The following is a 21,682-nucleotide window of genomic DNA, read 5'->3' as shown; positions in this document are numbered from 1 at the left end:
TATTTTTGGTGTTTCCTGATTTATTGCAAATGAAGAGATTACCTGGTTTGCCGACTCTAGAACATGCAAAATATAATTGCCCATGTGAGAAGCAATCAGTGTGTAAATATAAGCCGCACAATTCTAAAGATTGTCCCTGTGCTTTGTGTATCGTCATAGCAAATGCCAGTCTAATTGGGAATTGCAATCTCTTGAATTGAAATGGCATGTCTGTAGGAATTATACGAATGCGTGGAATCAGGACATCCTCACCTTTAAAGGCCCCGATAGAATTGATGCTATTATAAGGTTAGTCATTAACTTTTTAAAGCCGTTTCACAAGTAAGTCGGATTCTACCTTTTTAGGCGACTACGTGTGAAAAGAAAGAAGAGGCTTGAAGTTTTGTTCCAAGTTCTGCAGAAGGGCAGGTCCTGTAGAATCAGCAGAAAAGAAAGTCCTGTAAAGTCAGCAGACGAGCAAGTCCCAAAAAATCACACACACACTAAGGTACTCTTAAAGCTGCAGCAGTTCACCGATACGATCACACTGACGTCGATCCTAGAAAAGACCCACCCATGTGTCAAACACACTCCCTATATTCTTCCGGCGTTCGTCCTCGGCCAATCAGCAGCCAAAGAACGGTCACGTGGGGCCCAGTGATGATCGCACAATCTACAAGATGAGGCCGTTTTGGAATTTCTCCCGGGTTTCGGCCATGCACGTACGCACACCGTAGGAGCGTTCCAAGGTAAGGCATGACGCGCAGACACGTGGGCGCTTCCTCCCTTCATTTTCTTCGACTCTACACCCCCCCTGGTCTCAAGATCACACATGCAGCATTGCGGCCGCAGTCGTTTGATGCGGGCGCTCCTACGGAGGGGGATTAGCTGGGCTTCTTCATCTCCACCAGTGCCACCCGGGTTAGTGTCCACAGTCCTACCATCTGGCTGCACTTCATCTTCCTCCGAGCTACCTGGGTCAGTGTCCACAGTCCTACCATCCGGTTGCGCTTCATCTTCATCTTCATCCGAGCTCTCAGAAGTGGTGCTGGAGCTATCGCCATCCGTGCTGAGGTTCTCAGCCATAGGCCGGATCCACATTTCATCACTGGATGATTCATTACTTTCACTGTTCACCATTTGGTTTATATCAAGGGCGGGCCGGACATCCCTTACATGGCGTGGGACACCATCAACCAGCACAGCCTGCTCACCGATTATGCTGGTGATCCGTCCCTGTCTGAACCTGGTCGTGCATCGGTTATTGGGAAGCCTTACCCAGACGGTGTCCCCTGACTTGTACCGTCCTTGCGTCTTCTTCTGATTAGGCGGGCAGGCGTCAATGCCCTTAACACGCACTCGATAGCGATGTATCGCATTAGCAGGTGCACTTTCAGCAGTCGCGTCATCCTTTGGCGTTGTATTGTACCTATATACCGCCTCCGCAATCGTGCATTGCTTCCTTGCTGCTATCCGTTTCACACTTCGGTGGCACCGCTCTGCTATACCGTTGCCACTCGGCACATACGCACACCTGTGTCTAAGCCGGGTCCCCCACTCGTCCATGAAACGCCTGAATTCCCCGCTGCAAAAGGCTGTGTCATTGTCCGTGAGAATCTCTTCGGGTGGCCCCCGCTCGTAAAATATAGACTCTAATTGGCGGATGACACTAGCCGAGTCCTGTCTTGTTAACAGTCGCCAGATCGCAAACCTCGTCGGTTCGCAATCGATTAGTGTGAGGAAGTGCTGACCACCATAGTGAGTTATGTCCATGCCCAGCCGGCTCCAAGTCCGGTCGACTTCCAGCCGACCTTTCTGCCATTTGGTGGGAGCCGGGTCGATTGACTGGCATATTTGGCATTCCTTGACCACTGATTCTACTCTGTTTTTGGACACTGACGGGTTGGTTAAGTGTGCGAAATAATATGTCCGTCTCACTCCGGGGTGTCCAGTGTCGTGGTGTACCCTCTTGATTTCATCCGTCTCCTCAATAGAGGCAGCACATAACGATCCTGGTTCGGCTTCTTTCTTCATTGCGTCGAACCACCTCTGGGGCACACGGGTGAGTTTATCCGCAAGATTGCGGGTGGAAGCGACAAGCACCGCGTTCACCGATAGGTTGTACTCTTCCACCAACTTCCTTATTGTCTCCAACCTTCGGCTGATTAGCATTTTGGTAGCCGCCTTGGTGCGCACTCTCGCTTTGCCTGTTAGTGTGTCAACTATCCAGTGGTACACGCACAGCGAATCTGTGTGTAAGCACAATTCTTTAACCTTCCACTGGAGTGCCATATTTACTCCCTTTATCGCCGCATCCAACTCCGCTATGTTGATGTGAGCGGCATCATCCAGTGGTCGCAACCAGCAGGCGTCCTCAATCACAGACCCGTTCATCTCCAATAGTGCCCCGATCGCGAGGGAGCTCGCATCCACCCACACATTTAGTCTGTCTCCCTGGACGCACCAATCTCCTTTAGCGGGGTCCTCCTGCTTGACTCTTGTGATGGTTTCTTTTACCATGCGAAGCAACAGATTGTCCACCGTCTCGTCATCCCAGCCTTTGGTAACTGCACTCGCCCTCCTCTTCATGCTGGCTGTTGCGGCCCGGGTCCACCCACATACTGGCAAGTGTCCTACCAGTTTTCCACACAGGGGAAACATGGCCCGCCTCGTGAGGATATGGGGCACTTCGGGGACTGCAGTTCCGCGCCCCCACCTCAAGGTCCCTCGCTCCTGTTGAACGCTCAACCCCAAAACACGAGCGCCATCCTCCAAGCGTTCTGGATCCTTACAAATCAGTCCAAGTTCGGCAAGCTTATCCCTCACACGTGATGATGGCACAACGTCTTCATTCACGTATATGTCGTCAAGGTATGCTGATGTCCCCTCTTTTACGGTCTTATCATGTGACAATACAGCATTGACGATCGTTTTCATGATTTGGGGCGCAACGTTCAGCCCAAAGCCCAGTCGCGTGAGGCAATACCTCCTACCGGAAAACACTACCGTCTGAAACGGCCACAGTGTCTCGCTAACCCGGACCTGCAGATATGCCCTTCTAAGGTCCAACAGGGACACATTAGAACCCAGCTGGCGCCATTCTCGCAGTTTGCTAGCACACACGTCGGCATCGCCTGTGAACGCATCAACATATGAGTTCAGTTCTCGGTAATCCATCACCGGCCTGACTTTTGCTTTGTTCTGTTGAGCAACTGCCATTAATGGGATCAGACCCTTGGGGGGGTCCAAGTTTTTTGTAGGGGTAGGGAATCAACCAGCCATCCTCGATCCATCTGCGAAGTTCTTATTCGTACGCGGGCCTCATGTGGTCGGGCACATGGTATTCCGTTATGCCATTTTGCAGTTTGGCCGGTTCTCGGTCTTCCGACCACTTCCATGAGGCAGCCCAGGCCCTCTTTTGCTCGTCAAATTCGACGCTGAAGTCTGGTTGGTCGATCTTTAGTGCAGCACACACTGGGGTTTTCCCCTGAAAATGTACCGCCCCCGTCGCCGTTATGTAGACGCCACCAAGAGCTCTGATGGCATCATATCCTAGGAGCAGGTTAAAACTCAGGGGGTTTTCTGGTACCACCAGCGCCTCTAGGTTAGCGGAGATTCCATTTTTCGTCCGAATGTTTACGCTGCCCACCCCGCAACATGTGCGCGTCTCTCCACTGATGGTAGTCACTCGGACGTTCTTCTTTCTCCAAGTGTGGCAGAGATCTGCACATATGATAGTACGGGAGCACCCGGAGTCGAGGACTGCTGAGCGCAGTGTTTCGTTGACATATATCGAAACGATCGGCAGCGTCTCATATAATTTCTGCGTGGGGAAGAGGTTGACGCTGACACCTTGTCCCCGGTTCCGTTTCCCGGACAGTCTTTAGCTATATGGCCGGCTTCCTTACACCGGTAGCAGCGAACGGCCGTTGGTTTCTGCCGGCAGTTCCTTGTCCATTGCATTTGTAGCATATGATTCCGCCACGTGGACCGGGTCCCTGATACGGTTTCTTATCATTCGGCGTGGACCGGGCAGCAGCAATTACCGGTTCCCTCATCTCGGAATAATTCTTCATTGCAGTCCTGGCCTGATCCACTAGGTCATTAAGGGGCAACGAATCCGCACTTGAGCTGGCTCGTAATAGTCGCTTTGTTTCTGTCTGGAGTCCTGCTAGGAATTTGCATGCTAAGGCCCGTTCGGGCAGTCCACCAAATAAGACCGTTAACTCGGTCAGTTCTGCCAAGTATACATCGACCGTTTCGCCCGGACGTAGGGTCCTTGCCTCAAGTTGCTCCCAAGCAGTGGCGAGGTCAATCGCAAACGCCTTGAACAGCGCCGCCTTAATTGTCTCGTAGTCCTGTTTGCCCTCATGGCTGAGCTGTTGATACACGGCAAAGGCGCCGCCGGACAAGCGCGAGGGACAACACGTTCGAAGTTCTTTACGCCAGACAAAACACAATGTAACTCACACTTTTCCACCCAGTCAAGTACCGGGGTTGATCCATCGAACTCCGGTATTAATTTGAAGTCAATTGTTTCCCCCATTTAGCCGAAATAGCTTAAAGCCGTTTCACAAGTAAGTCGGATTCTACCTTTTTAGGCGACTACGTGTGAAAAGAAAGAAGAGGCTTGAAGTTTTGTTCCAAGTTCTGCAGAAGGGCAGGTCCTGTAGAATCAGCAGAAAAGAAAGTCAGCAGACGAGCAAGTCCCAAAAAATCACACACATACTAAGGTACTCTTAAAGCTGCAGCAGTTCACCGATACGAGCACACTGACGTCGATCCTAGTAAAGACCCACCCATGTTCCAAACACACTCCCTTTATCCTTCCGGCGTTCGTCCTCGGCCAATCAGCAGCCAAAGAACGGTCACGTGGGGCCCAGTGATGATCGCACAATCTACAAGATGAGGCCGGCGCCATTTTGGAATTTCTCCCGGGTTTCGGCCATGCACGTACGCACACCGTAGGAGCGTTTCAAGGTAAGGCATGACGCGCAGACACGTGGGCGCTTCCTCCCTTCATTTTCTTCGACTCTACACTTTTTTACTGTAAGACGTGTTCTATTACAAAGCTTGGTTAATATTTCGCAACAGGATGATAGGCACGCCAGTTTTCAACTGCAGTAGATGATGTAGCATCCCTGGCAAATCTAGCGAATTCAAAAATTCTGTTGGATAGTTGACTGCTTCGTCTTCTTCAAGAACAGTGTCGACGGAGTTGTATGTTACCAAGAATGTTCCACTGAACAGTACTGTTGAGTTCATGAACATCTTTGTTCTTGGGTGTAAGAATGGCTCGTTCACTCAGCCAACTGTGAGGCTTATAGTTAAATTGGGTGTCCGAAAAAACTTTTTTAATCAAGGCCTCTTTTGCTGCCACTAAATTACAGAAGTTTTGTGGCAATGAAATTCGCCCTGAGGTCAGATTAACCGGCACTTTTCCATTCCCAATTTTCAGTAATAAATAATTATGCTGAGTGATCGTTTTGCTGCTGGATACGCATATTTCTAGTCAAATGGAATGTTGCCACATGTAGCCAAAAAGTGGATATTTGAGAAGCATTTATTTCATCTGCTGGTGTTGATCGAGGAATTATAGGTAGTGTTTGCCTGAAATCTCCAGCTAGCAATAATAATGCATTCCCAAAGAGTCGGTCATTTGCACGCAAGTCTTGCAATGATCGATCCAGGGTCTCCAGTGATTTTTTGTGTGCTATTGTGCATTCATCCGAAACAATAAACTTACATTTCTGCAATAACTTTCCCATACTGATGTTTTGGAAATGTTGCACATTGGAGTTTCCATAAATTGCATATTCAATGGTAGTTTTAAAGCTGAATGAGCAGTTCCTCCACCTGGCAGTAATGTTGCAGCAATTCCAGATGATGTAAGAGCTAAGCTATGTCCAAATGTTATCGAATGGTTGCAAAAATTAATTCAATTAAGAAGGTTTTACCAGTTCCTCCTGGCGCATCTTAGAGGAAAATTTCTCCCACCCATTATTTACAGTCTGCATTACTTTGTTGTAAATGTCTTTTTGTTCAGTTGTTAGTTTTGTAATATTTGAATGAATGTACAACAAAAGATCATCTGTGTTGTAAGTTTGTTTCCGACGCAATTCTACATCAAACAAAGTCGCAACAGATCAATTCGGTGACGTCATTCGCAATTGACAGAAAACTTTGTTTTCAATTTTTAAGCACAAATTTTCAATCCGTATCAATGCATCATTATAAATTTCTGCTGTAAAACCAGTTAGGTATTCGCAGCTTCATTGCGTTTTTGATGCAAAATGTCTTCGGTAATGTGTGATTTATATTACTCCCATTACTCTAATGGAGATGAAGGGGAGCAAGTTGTCAATATGATGGCAAACAATGCACGGAATTGAATTAGATGTAATGTGTAACATGCATCATTAATGCATTCATCCCAGTGTCCTCATTCTCCAATAAATTCACAGCTTGAAATGCACTGTGAAAAGTGGCATCTGTAACAACGTTGACAATTTTTAAGTGCTGGAAAGACGTTGGACCAGGGACATTAACCAACAGCATGCGAAGAAAAAAGCATTCATTTTGTTTGAGATGAATAGTATAAAGTCAGCCTATTGTGTTTTCTTTGAAAATTCCAGGGTGTCCGTCTACTCTATCTCCTCGTTTGCGTCGTTCAAATAATTTTCTACTCCTATTCCAAGTGTAATACATGGGTACATCCGAATAGAGCAGTGCTGATGCATAGGCGTCATTTTGACTTAACGTGAAAAAAGCCGTTAATGTTGTCGCCGGTGGATTAAGAGCTATCTGCTGCACATTTGAAGCTGTAAAGTAAATGTGTTGTCCATTTTCTAAATGTACTAATAATTGCACAATAGCCGGACTTCGTTCATGCATGGGAAATGAACGAATTCTTCATACAGCTTCATTACTGCTTATGTATCTTCCAGATTGAAACTGTGCAATTCCATCGATATGTATGTTTGCATTCCTATCGTTTCCTTCAGTTTCCAAACCAAAAACTGACACATCGCTGCCTTTATTCACATATTTGCAAATGTATTTGATGGACTTAATTGAGTTACAGTATTCCACATTAATGTGCGGTTTGTAGGCTTTTGATAGCATGAAACAACCCACCGGTTATCGACTTCAATGTCACATTTTCGCCTTTGCATGATTGCTAATTTCCCGCAATTTTCTATCGATCTTCTCCTGTATAAAGGATACCCATCATTTCATGTAACTGTGTCTGATAGTAATGCCCGAGGATATCGCTTAGAAAATTTTCCATCTTTCATGCATAGTGAATTTGGATTTAATATACCACAACGTCCATGTATCATATGTTTTGTCAAAACTTCATGCAAGTCTTTATAAATGTCAGCATTATGTATTTCAGCACATATTCTATTGTCGATTTTATCTGGACTGATTTTGTTATAGAGCCAGATTAGTATGTGTGAATGTGATAATCCTACTTTTGCCACTCCACTGAATACATCCAGCAGCACACAGACCCAACGAATTTATCCTTAACAATGAAATCTATTAGCGATTTCAGATTTTGTCTGAAAACTCGTGCTGTAATATCATGCCTATCCACTGATGATTGTCCAGGAAGTAATAGTTGCTGTATATCATTCCAAGCAGGGTTGCATGTGAATGTAATGAACAGGTCAGGGCGGCCATACTTACGAACATATGCAAAAGCATCCTGAGTGTACTCATGCATATGACGTGGACTGCCTATATATGAAGATGGCAAAATTGTTAGCCTTCCAACGTTTGTTATATTGCCATCAATTTGAACTTCATCTCGCAAATGAACATATTCTTCAGAGCGAAGTTTGGACTGATTCAAACGTATGAATAGCAAACGTTCAGATTTAATGTTTGCGTACATGTCTACGATGTATTAGTGGAAAAATTGGCAGCATTTCAGAATGTGATTCGTTTCATTTTCCCGAATCATTAATGTGATTCGTTTCATTTTCCCGAATCATTAATCGGTATGATCGGTTCATTGCGCTGCATTTTTTATTTGTTTCCTCGCCAGTGACTGGATTTATCATGTTAACATTAAAATGATATCCATCAGCACCATCTTAGAAAATGATTGGCTATTGCAGAGCATCATATTATCGATGAGTTTCTGCAATGTTTGTCAATTGATCATTTCTCCTATGAAGGACAATATCCCTCGATTGAAATTGATCTCCAACTATAACAATTGCCACCTCATCTATAGTTGGAGCATTGAATCTTCGCACGTGTTCTCGAGCAGGAGCTGTCAGCACGAATAACAATCTTGTTTGTATCAGATGGCATCATTTCAATTGCAGTTTTGAATAAATACAGTTGTAGAAATTTATGATGACCATCTGGGCAAGGAAGCAGAGGTCCAACTAAAAGGTAAATTTATCCCTTTACTTTAAAAGTTGGCATGAATTGTGCTGTAATTATTTCTGCACCGAACGACGTCATTTGGAAGCATGAGTTGTATTTATGATGTTCGATAGAAAATTCTTTAATTCAGCAGTATATCCAGCAAGCAAAGTGGTTCTTCAAGTTGAGGTAGTTTAATTGTTCCGTTGGCACAACACTATCCTTTAGTCCCCCCCTTAAATTTCAGAGCCTTGCGGCAGGGACACACTTCAGTCATTGTGCCGATTTGAACCTATTGACTCAAACTGTAATCATCATCAGGGTCGTAGTGGAATGCAAGCCGATCCCAATCCCGGGATGGTTGAGCATGGAGTCGAGTTTGACGCTGAGCTGCAGTTTCTCGTTGACGTATTTCCGCATGTCGCAGTCTCTCACGTTCATTCCGTCGAGATCGAAGTCGATATATATTACGGGATTATTGTACCAGTAATTTTGCTTCCTCAAGTCTGGAAGCACGTCGATCTGCTGCTTCATTGGCACGTATTAGAATCATCCGTTGTATGCTCTGCTCGTTTGCCGATGCTCGTTGTTCAGGATTTTGACTATTAACTAATCACCGGATTGAATCAGCATTGCGGGTACGCCGACCTAAGTGTGATCTGCGGCGGGGCATTTTAAACGGAAAAAACTGTAACACCAACGGTACTTACCAAGAACGCCTTTAGATCAAAAGAACAGCCAAAATGGAAAAGGAAAAGGTTTTTCCTAAGCAGTAACTGGACAATTTGCTAATGTAAGAATCGAACAAAATAAAGAAGTCTAAGGTTTTTTGTTTGTGTTAAATAGGAAAAGTGACGTCAGTAATGCACGTGAAGTTACTGTGTATGTTCAAAAGAAAAAAACATGTAGGAAAAATTGATTTACGGTGTTTTTTGTTTGCAATTAAAAAAGAGGGTGTTAAAAAAAGAGAAAAGCAAAAAAAAAACAAATATAGAAATGAAATAGCAAACAGTGAGATAAGGCAATTATACACCGCAAATGCAAAAAGTAATCCGTAAAGAAAAAGCAGGAAGCAAAAAAGACAAGAACAAAAAAAAACAAAGTAATGCAAGTAACAATAGCGGAAAAAAGTTTGTTTAATATGGTAATATTTATAACCTTTAAGTATTAAAAAAAGTTAGGTTTTGCACAAAGAAAAAGCAGGAATGGGTGGGTTTGTTTTTTTTTTCAATTATAAAAAAGTTTTTTTTAATATGATAATATTTTTTACTTTTTAATATTAAAAGTGTGTTTAATATAAACCGGAAGTATTTCCGGTAATCGGCTCGGCTGAAATTGGAAACTTTTCTCGACGGTGTCGAGGGAAGTTTGTTTTGATATCGTAATATTTTTTACTGTTTAATATTAAAAGTTTTTTAATATGGTAATATTTGTAACGTTTTAGTATTTAAAAACAGTTAGTTTTTGCACAAAGAAAAAGTAGGAATGTGTGTTTTTATCCAATTATAAAAAAAGGATACTCACAATAGAGAAGAGAAAAAATAACAAATAAAAACTGAAAAAGGAAACAACACCGCTAATTGAAAAAAATAATATATAAAGAAAAAGGCAAACTGCATTAAAAAAAAAGAATTAATGCAGTGGTTTACATATAAATTTAACGGGGTAAACTGTATACTTAGCGTTGCGAAAAGCAGATTCCATATAAACCGGAAATATTTCCGGTAATCGGCTCGGCTGAAATCAGAACATTTTCTCGGCGGTGTCGATGAAAGTTTTTTTTTAATACGGTAATATTTTTTACTTTATAATATTTAAAAACACAGGTTAAATTTAACAAATTATGTGTTGCTCTTTTAACAATTGTAAAGAAAAAGTGTGTTATAGCCAAAATCGTTATTTTTCATCCATTCAAAATGGTAAACCGGAAGTATTTCCGATAATTGGCTCGGATGAAATCGAAAAGTTTTCTCGACGAAAAAATGTTGTTTTTTAATATGGTAATATTGTTTACTTTTTAATATTTAAACACACAGTTGTCTTTTGATATGGTATTTTTTACGTTTTAATATTAAAAGTTTGGTTAATATAAACTTGAAGTATTTCCGGTAATTGGCTCGGCTGAAATCGGAAACTTTTCTCGGCGGTGTCGAGGAAAGTTGTTTTTTAATATGGTAATATTTTTTATTTTTAATATTAAAAGTTTTTTAATATGGTAATATTTGTAACGTTTTAGTATTTAAAAACAATTAGTTTTGCACAAAGAAAAATCAGGAACGGATGTTTTTTTATTTAATTATAAAAACAGGATGGTCAAAAGAGAGAAGAGAAAAAAACAAATAAAAATTGAAAAAGTAAACAACACCGCTAATTGAAAAAAATAATATATAAAGAAAAATGCAGACTGCATTAAAAAAAACGAATTAATGCAGTGGTTTATATAAATCTAACAGGGTAAACGGTATACTTAGCGTTACTAAAAGCTGATTCCATATAAACCGGAAGTATTTCCGGTAATCAGCTCGACTGAAATCAGAAACTTTTCTCGGCAGTGTCGAGGAATATTTTTTTTAATACGGTAATATTTTTTACTTTATAATATTTAAAAACACAGTTATGTTAAATTTAACAAATTATGGGTTACTCTTTAAACGATTGTAAAGAAAAGTGTGTTATAGCCAGAATCGTTATTTTTCATCATTTCGAAATGGTAAAATGGGAGTATTTCTGGTAATCGGCTCGACTGAAATCGGAAAGTTTTCTCGCCGAATAATTTTTTTTTTAATATGGTAATAGGTTTGCTTTTTAATATTTAAAAACACAGTTACATTATAAACACTCAATGTTATAAAATTTCACGGAAAACGGGCTTGTAAATTTCTAGTTTATCGATTTTGAACAAACCTGATGTTTCATTTATATATATATATATATATATATATATATATATATATATATATATATATATATATATATATATATATATATATAAGGAATGAAAAAATATACCAGCGGTGGTTGACGTTATGTTTAAAGAAAAAATAGAAAAAAACGAATGAAATTATTAAAAATCAACGTTTCGTCCTTGTTTCCGAGGACATCTTCAGGATAATTGAAATAAAAATGTGATAAAAGAAAAAGTCATAGATCGTTCGAAAAAAAGGCAGTTTTTTAAAATCCAACCCATGTCGGGAAAGGACGAATATGTGTGCGTATGGGAAGAATAGACATCTATTACTAATACTACTAAATTACTAATAGACATCATTAATAGACATCAAACAACCTTCCCATACGCACACATATTCGTCCTTTCCCGACATGGGTTGGATTTTAAAAAACTGCCTTTTTTTCGGACGATCTATGACTTTTTCTTTTATCACATTTTTATTTCAATTATCCTGAAGATGTCCTCGGAAACAAGGACGAAACGTTGATTTTTAATAATTTCATTCGGTTTTTTCTATTTTTTCTTTAAACATATATATATATATATATATATATATATATATATATATATATATATATATGAATGGGGGTTCAGTATGCAATCTTCAGCAGCTCTTAAGTTCTGTGACACACTACATAATTACAATCGTTTAGGCGTCCGGTAGACTCCTTCACAGATGGTGATCTTGCATATGCTCGTCGGTCAAAGATGCTTTTTCGAGTGAACAGATAACCCTGCTTTGCTGCGTGCTCTGAAACCACAGTGGCATACATATTCATTTTTAGGTGGATTTTTCTTGTGTTTTGTCTTCATATTTGCACGAGGGGCGTCCCTGTGACAAAGGCGGTTATGTTAAAATTCTCTAGTTCCTAGAAAACACATATTCCTCCATTCTCTGCGATCCCCTGCTGCAGTCCCTCCGGAGCTCAGAGAAATTCCACAACGTTTCAGGTTGTCTTTTAGTTTATCTTTGTAACGAAACAGAGGACGCCTTATTGGTTGGTATGAATTTGTCAGTTGCCGATAAAAAAGTTGCTTAGGAACTCTTGAGTCATCCATTCTCACAAGATGACTTGACCACCGGATTTGTATCCTGATCAAAAATGATTCAATACCAGTGATTTCACATCCCTCCAGTAATTCACTATTTGAAACACGATCCAAAATGCCTCACAACCTTTATGTATTCTACGTTGAATGCCCTTTTCAAATTTAGCATCATCAGACGCAGGAGATCCGAGGTATGTAAAAGAAGAAATTGTTTTCAAAGCTTCACCATCAACATAGACCACTGGTTGTGAAAAGGGCGTAGTGTTTGGTTTTGGCTGGTTTTTTATTCTAATTTGAAGACCGAAAGCCTTACAATCACCAAGAAAGTTATAGACAATGTTCTGCATATCATCAAGACCTATGGATGACAAGAGCACAGTTACCGGCATAACGAGATCAAGAACAGTTTGCACAGAGGTTCTGGTTTTTGGCCTCGAAGCGTTGCTGGTTAAATAATCCTCCAATTGATCGATACTCAACACGTACACCATGTACACCTCCTGAGGTGTTCTTGAAAGATGTCTTAAGTTCCATTTGACACTCAAATAGTTTAGTTTGTTCACAGCCAGATCGTACTGTCACCAGCATTCCCCAGTGAAAGGAAACAATTACATTCAACATCCTGTCTGGAATACCGAGCTTCCTCAAGACAGCCCACAAGGCAACCCTAAAGATTGTAACAAATGCCTTTGTAAAATCAACGCATGTAACAAACAAGTCCTTATTTCGCTCCCTCGCTTTCTTCTGTAGTCACCGAAGGCTGAAGATCAAAGTACCCATTCCTTCACTTAAACCACACTGGGTTTCTGAACGCACAGCTTTATAGATTAAACCATTGAGGCTGTTTAAATGTACTAGAATCTTACCAGTAACAGATAAAAGAGATATTTCTCTAATATATATATATATATATATATATATATATATATATATATATATATATATATATATATATATATATATATATATATATGAAATAAAATGGAGGTGGAAGGACCTGGATACTCAACGTTTCGCCCGATTTATGCAGGCTTCTTCATGAGGGATGGTCATTGATATATATATATATATATATATATATATATATATATATATATATATATATATATATATATATATATATATATAGTCTGCATTTGATCCGTTGCATATATTTTGAAATTTTAGAATTACGTATATAAATACGTTTGGAAAGTTAGAAAACAACGCATTTTTCTTTTTTTTATATATAATGGTGTTGCGATAGCCGCGCAAAATGAATTGAGGACATATTTTTTGCCTGCATTTGTTGCGTTGCATATATTTAGAAACTTAAGAATTACGTATATAAAAACGTTTGAAAGGTTAGAAAACCATGCTTCAAATGCAGGCAAAAATATTTCTTTAATCCATTTTGCGCGGCTAACGCTGCTTATTGTTTTTGTAAAATTCTATTGTTATAAGAGATACGAACTAACACTATCTCACGAAGTACATCATGCGGAGAAGAGAAAAAGAGAAAAAAAACAGACTTCTATTAACAAGGATGTATGCGTCGAAATATCTGAATCAAACAATAAATTTGTTTAAAAAAGAGAAAAATATGCGTCGTTTTCTAGGCTTCCAAACGTATTTATATATGTAATTCTTATATATATATATATATATATATATATATATATATATATATTGAAAGTGTATTGATCGTATTGCACGTATCATGTTCATGAATTTGTTCGCGTAGTTCTCAAATCATCAGTTCGGTAATTGTTCAAGCCGAAGGTTGTTTATAGCTGCCAGGTGCCAGTTTGTAAGAGACAACACAGAGATCCATTACAATTTCGGTACATTTCACTTTTCTATAATTTTTATATTTTGTCCTTATTTTTATTTTTTTTTTTTTTTTTTTTACTTTCTTAAGATTCGAAGGAATATTCCAACATCGCTCGCATTCCGTTGCGATGCGAAATTGCCAAAATATGTTTTCCATTTCTTGCAAATCGGCTTGCACAACAACCTTGGCGAAAAAATCCATGACGAGAAGTAAATTGCAGCTGGTATCGTATTGGGTTTGTTTTTATTCGCGGATAAATAGCTTTGTTGTTACAGCAAGAGAACGGACGGACACAAAAGAATGGGAACTCTTACTGCCATGCACTTATTCGATTCGGTAAATACACAGATTTAATAATGTTTCATCATTTAATAAAAAATATCTTCTCTCATACGAAGCACATATGAATCTGTGAGCATACGTGTGATGAAGTTGTGTAAAAGAAGCTGCGTACGTCTATATATACATTTTAATATAAATAAACGAATATAAATACGTCTATTTACACATGCGTACATTTATACTTTTTTTTACACAGTGATAACTACTTATCAAGGCCCGGAAGCCACTCAGGGATAAGGGTTATTGCGAGTACATTACGTTAGTGTGGAGATTTGATGAAGTGTTTACTTAAGGGGGCGGTTCATTAGGAATTTGTTAACATTGGACTTGAAGACATCCAAGTTGTAGTCCGGAGGGAAGCAGGCAGACGGAACAGAGTTCCACAGGCGTGCTGTTCTAAGAAAGAAGCTTTGTTCATGGAATCCGCGTTTTGATTTAGGCACAGATATATATATATATATATATATATATATATATATATATATATATATATATATATATATATATATATGAAACAGCTGTAATGGAAAAAATCCAGGAAATAAACGAAGGTTATAAAAAAGAAAACGTGAGTCTTTGAACTTTCAACAAAATTTTGGACTATATATGCTCTACCCCTATTAAATAGACACATTGAGCTTAACTCAAAATTAATGGTGACTGGTTTTAAAATAACAATCTAGAACCGTTAAACGAAAACGGTATACATTGAAAAACGACATTTCAAAAACAAATCTTTAAAAAAAAGTATATATATATATATATATATACATATATATATATATATGTCTCTCTCTAAACATATATGCCAACTTCATTATATATATATAATGAAGTTGTCATATATCTATAGAGAGAGGAATATATACATATATATATATATATATTAGCAAAAGTACCCGTCGTTGACTGGGTTCAAAAACAGCCTATAGAAAATGGACTCTGATTTATGAAAGTATGATATGTTATGAAAAGGAGGGTTGTAAAGAGATAGCTTCGAATTTGGGGGTATCAAAACCAAAGCAAAATATGATGAAAGTAAAAATAAAATAGATAAACCCCATGATTTATTATACCATACCTATTCACACTGAAATACTTATCACAATATTCTATGGATCTATATTAAAAAACCTTGTTACACTTTGTGACATATTTCCATTCTGTGGAGGTCAGGCGCGAACAAACACCCTATAATTTTATTATACCATATTTCGTCAAACTGAAACATAATTATTAAAGTATACTTACGCAGATATATATGAAAAGTCTTTATTAAAGTGTGTGCCTATTTCCATTCTATGGAGACTAGGCGCGAACGCAGACCATTATACCATCCCTATTTAAGTTAAAGCATACTTATCAAAGTATTCTTATGTACATCTATATAAAAAAACACTTGTAAACGTTTGTTTTTTTTTATATTTTATTTCCATACTTTGTGGGCCAGGCGCGTACGCAGACCCCACAATTTTAATGAATCATCATTATGCCAAATCAAACCAACCCATTCCTGTGTCTCGATACATCTTCTATCATTATATGTTATCAGTTCTCTATAATAGTCTACCATATAGGAGCCTATTCGTGACCAGACACACACATACACAGACGTTCAGCTTTATATTATAGATATGGTACTTCTTTGTTTTGTCTGCGATACTTTTTTAATTACGCCAATTATTTATACGTAAGCGTATTTTTACCTAAATGCGAACTGTTTAAAATATTCTCTTTTACCAATTTGGTACTCCTAAATTGGGAACGGCATATATATTGTTTTTAAAATATAAGTATCCACTGACAAGAAAGGGCGAAAAATGTTTGCTGATGACATGTCAACAAATCACGTAGATTACTGGAACCATGTCTTATTTGCTGATGAGATGAAGATTAGTTTGTTTGGTTCCTATAGCACCAAGCATGATTAGCGGCGAGGAGATGTGGAGTATAAAGATCAGAGTGTCATGCCTACAGTCATACATGGTAGTGGGAATGTCATGATCTGGGGCTAAATGAGTGCTGCAGGTATAGGAGAGTTATATTTCATTAAGAGAAAGATGAACTTCAACATGTATTTTGAAATACTTCAGCAGAATATAATCCTCTCTAAGCTGCGTTTGTAAGTCAGTGTTCCATCATGACAATGACCCTCAAACACACCTTGAAGACAACCACTGCTTTACTGAAGAGACTGGGGGTAACGGTAATGGGCCAAGCATACTCCAGATTTAAACGCAATAGAATATTTTGAAAGATTCTCAAGCGGGAGGTGTAGGTGCCCAAAGTCTTAAATATCTGCTAGTTCAGCAATCTCGTCATGGGGGAGTGGAAAAGCATTCCAGTGGTTACCTGTGAAGGTCTAGTAATTCTATGCCAAGGAGTGTAAAGGCAGTTCTGAATAATGATAGCGATCACACAAAATATTGACAGTTTCCATAGTTTATGTTAATATTGACAAATCTCCATAATGATGTACTGAGCTTTCGTGGCAAGGCTTTCGATTTTAATGGTTATATTTTGAGAGGAAATCAAATCAACTCTGTTATATAAGCTAAACACAGACTACTTTTCATTGTGTGAAAGTGACATTTTGTCAGTGTTGTCTTATGAAGAGATATATTTAAATAACTACAGAAACAGGACATATATATATATATATATATATATATATATATATATATATATATATATATTTAGTTATATTCTAAGATGCGAGGTATTATTTATCATAATATCCAATTCTTTCATCATATCAAAGGATATGGCATGATGGTCTTATAAAAATAAGATCATATGGTTTGACTGGACGAATACTTAACATAATTAAATCCGTGTTACATTACAGAAGAACACAGGTTGTCTTCGATGGTCGTACGTCAAAACAATCTGATATAAATGAGGTGTGCCTCAGGGTTTGATCCTTGGACGTTTACTATTCCTGATATTCATGAATGACCTCCCTGATAAAATGGGCTCCGAGATAAGAATATTTTTATAAGAGGCACTAGTGGAAAACGAATGAACGCATACCCAATGTAATGGCGAAAAACCTAGAGAAATAGTTCCTGTCTGTAGTGAAATAGGAATAAATATAGATGATAACATTCAATGCTGACAACACTAAGCTTTGTTTTTTAATAATTTCAATAAACCATCTCAACCATTAATAGCCTTGGCTAATGATACATTACCTTAAAGTACTACGGTCAAACTCCTCAGCTTAAACTTCACGGGGAATATGAGTTGGAACAGATACATTGACGGCATTATCAAGGCTGCAGCAAAGAAGTTAGGCTCTCTCTATCGTGTTTTTAAGTTACTTACGCCTGGTAGTATCCTGTACCTCTACAAGGCCACTATTCACCTATGTATGGAGTATTATTGTCACATTTGGGCTGGAGCATCTGATGCTAGTCTTTCACTCTTAGACAGGGTTTAAAAGAGAGTTTGTTTTTTTTTACATGGGGGATCACCATTTATCAAGGCCCGGAAGCCACTCGAGGATAAGGGTTATTGAGTGTACAGTAATCAATGAGATAATATCGTAGTAATAGTTGGTATTGGAGATTTGATAAACTGTCTTACTTAAGGGGGCGATTAATCAGGAATGTGTTTATGTTGGACTTGAAGATATCCAAGTTGTAGTCAAGTGGGAAGCAGGCAAACGGAAGAGAATTTCACAAGCGTGCACTTCTCAGAAAGAAGTTTTGTTTATGTAATCTACGTTTTGATTTAGGCACAGATAAAGAGTGGGGGGAATTACTGACAGCGGTTTTAGCTAGACGGGTGTTTATCGTGAAAGATTGGCGAAAGAGGACCAGAGATTGGAGCTCGGACGAGCACCTGCCATGGAAATAACGATAAAACAAAGATAGGCTCGCAACGTCTCTTCTGTGGGAGAGAGGGTGCAGGGAAGAGAAAAGGACATTCCCCACTAAGCCACGAAGTCTATTTTGTACTTTGTCAAGGCAGGATAGGCTGATTTTAGAAGCTCCAGCCCAGATGTGGCAGCAGTACTTCATCTTTGGGCGTATTTGGCTTTTATACAGATAGAGAATTGCATCAGTAGTTATATATCTTCTGGAGCGGTAGAAGAATCTCACCATTTTCCCAGCGCCCCGGGCAACAGACTTGATATACGTGTTCCATTTCAGATCAGGAGTTGCCAACTTAAAAAGTCTTGCACTATCAGCTAGGATTCAATATCTGCCCTATCGACGAAATGTGGCATACCTTTGCCTGTTTTACAAGAATTTTAATACTAACGCTCCGACATATTATTAACTCTTGTATGCCTCGTCGTAAATACCCCTGACAAATCTAATTAGCAACAAAATCCTAATGCTACACAGTTAGGATCCGCAGATGCCAAAAACATTTTACTCTAATAGTCTCTTCCATACGACTGCTAGATTTTGGAATTCCCTTCCGGGTTTTTGCTTCTCTGACTGTACTGACATGCAGAGCTTCAATGTAATATAAACAAATATGTTGCTGCTCAACTCCCTATATAATATCCCTGTAAATTATTCCTAGATAGTAGCCACCTCCATCAAAGTGGTACTGTGCCTTCTTTGGGCTGTAAATGCAATAACAATATATGTACTTTGATACAGTTTACATACCTGTTTCGTTTACGTAGAACAATCAATATGCTTTTGTTAATATTGAATTTTTTTCTTAAGTATATTCATCAGAAAAATATAATTCTCTTTCTTAGAAAGAAACAATTATAATAAAATAAACCAATAGAAGAAATCATATCGTGTGTTTATTTATGTTGTCATCTTTGTTATAAGTGGAAAGTTATTCATCTCCTTATTTTCGCATGGTTTAATTTTTATAATACTTCTATTTAGTTTTACTAAAGAAATGTATATTGAATATTGTATGTTTACAGAGGATTAGATGTTGTGAGTGCGAGACTAAATCACTTTAAATAGATTTCACATATACTGACGGCTATCTTTGTTTATTAGACGTATAATCTTAAATTGTTCAGTATTGTCTGATTCATTAAAGAATTAAAAAGTAAACATAAAATATTAAGGTTTACTTAAATCAGTATGTATTGTCTATTATAAGTTAGCTAAAGTTATTCATAGAGGGGGGGATCATTAATAAATTCGTCTTAGAAGAGTTTATTCGAGTTATGGTTGTGTAATTCCAACGAGAGAAAAAGATGTATATTTAAAAGAGTGTAGCCATCAACAATTGTGGTTTTTTTAGCCTTTTATCATATTTTTATTTTAAAATATTTTTATAACGCGTTTCAAGCTTTGTTTCGCTCTCTTCAGATATTTTCGTAAAAAGTTTTTTTTTTTTTAAATAAGAGTTTGAAATGTTATTTTTATATCTGCTGATACTAAATGTGTTTTTCAGTGATGTGGTCTCAGACATTCTGTCTCCAACAGCAAGTATTGGTAGTGTCCAGTCAGAGTTAAGTTCAAAGAGAGGGCTTTTGGTCTATTTGGTGAAGGTTTTTATGTTTTTTTTATGACTTTCTTTCCCCATGTATAGCAAACACTCACACACAATCACACACACATACATATACATACATGTACATATACATATACACACTCGCACGCAGGCATATATACATATACACACGCATATACATAGAAATAAATGTAGGAGCATACATATATACATACCCACCTACACACTCACACACGCACACATCCATCCATTAACATATCACACACATATTGGTTATTTTTTTTCTTTCCCAATAAAAACACGCATGCATACATGTACTTAATCATTCAAACATAAGTACACGTACACACACAAGTCAGATGGAGAATATGTATGACATAATATATACACACACACGCACACACCATCACACACATACATATATATGCACACACACATATATATACATACATGTATGCACATACACACTCACATACATCCGCATACGTATGCAGGCACACACAAATACATACACACACATGCATATATAGAGAGACATATGCAGGTGCTCACACATACGCATACATCGATATATACACACACACAAATGCATTTACCCACCCGTATATATGCATACATATATATATACACACATACACACATATACAGGTGCGTATACATCCACCCACCCATGTATATATGGACACACGCACCCACAATCACACATACATACATATTCATACCCTCATACCTTGCATATATATTGGTTGAAATTTTCTTTCTTTCCTAATCCAAGCACATATGCCTACATGTATTCAGTCACCCAAACATAAGTGCACGTACACACACACACACACAAGATGGAGGATAGATAACAGATGATATATATACACACACATGTATACACAATCACACACATACACGCATACATACACATACACATATACATGCATGCACACATATGTGTGTACAAACACATACACATACACATACACATACACACGTATAATTTCTAATTGTTTGTTTAGTTTAGGGAAATGGTATTATACTGTATATGGATGTGCGCGCCCGTGAAAGTGTGCGCGTGCTTTATTGTGCTTGTTTTGTTTCGTGTGTGAGGGTGCACATTTACCTAAGTATGCATGCGTGTAAGTGTATTTTGTGTTTTGCCTATTTATGTGTATAATTATTGAGAGATGTTCAAGGCGGGGTTGAACTTTGAAGTTTTTTCTTGTGTTAGTAAGTAGAAGTAGTTGTCAGTTTGGAAGATGGGCATTATCTCGAATCTGCCTCCACTGCATGTGTGCATATGCTGTGATACATGCAGGTGTCTATTTTCCGCGATTTTTGATGCTACATCGGTGTAGGGCTACTCTATTACTAAGGTTTTTTGTGGCGCTTATGTAGGATTTATCGCATGCTGCACATTTTATTACATAGACCAAGTTTTTTGAGGTGCAATCTAGTTTTGTTTTTTTTAATTTTGAATGTTTGTATGGGGTTCGTGAATGTTTATGTGTTTCCCTCTAATATTATGTTGCAGACTCCACATCGTTGTTTGTTGCATTTTGTGACTCCTTTTGTTGTGTCTTGATTGAGTTTGGATGAAGTAAGAATGCGTTTTAGGTTTTTGGGTTGGCGTTTGCTTTTTATTATTTTTGTTGTTTTAAGGAAGTTGTTTAGTTTGCTGTTTTGGTTTAGTAGGACGAGGTTTTGTTCTTTGTTTCGTTCTTTAGGGG

At 38.4% G+C, this 21,682-nt stretch overlaps 2 protein-coding genes across 4 annotated transcripts in view; one reads left to right on the top strand and one right to left on the bottom strand.

The window, feature by feature from the left end:
* The window catches only part of LOC145292838 (thyrotropin-releasing hormone receptor-like), a 504,617-nt gene that overhangs the window by 237,424 nt on the left and 245,511 nt on the right, over positions 1-21,682 (top strand). The window lies entirely within an intron of this gene.
* The window catches only part of LOC145292837 (uncharacterized), a 212,113-nt gene that overhangs the window by 43,373 nt on the left and 147,058 nt on the right, over positions 1-21,682 (bottom strand). For 2 of the 3 annotated variants that reach the window (XM_080138883.1, XM_080138882.1), the window contains exon 2: positions 9,889-9,919. The exons of the other annotated variant lie outside the window; for it this stretch is intronic. In XM_080138883.1, coding sequence (XP_079995009.1) covers positions 9,889-9,919 — 31 coding nt within the window. The remainder of the gene's footprint in view (positions 1-9,888; positions 9,920-21,682) is intronic. 3 annotated transcript variants of the gene reach the window in all.

The sequence above is a fragment of the Euprymna scolopes genome, chromosome 14, assembly GCF_053919585.1.
Source record: "Euprymna scolopes isolate OS-2025 chromosome 14, ASM5391958v1, whole genome shotgun sequence".
In the NCBI taxonomy this organism is placed as follows: Eukaryota; Metazoa; Mollusca; class Cephalopoda; order Sepiida; family Sepiolidae; genus Euprymna; species Euprymna scolopes.
Note: the sequence above shows the minus strand (reverse complement) of the source record. Positions and strands in the feature narration are given on the sequence as shown.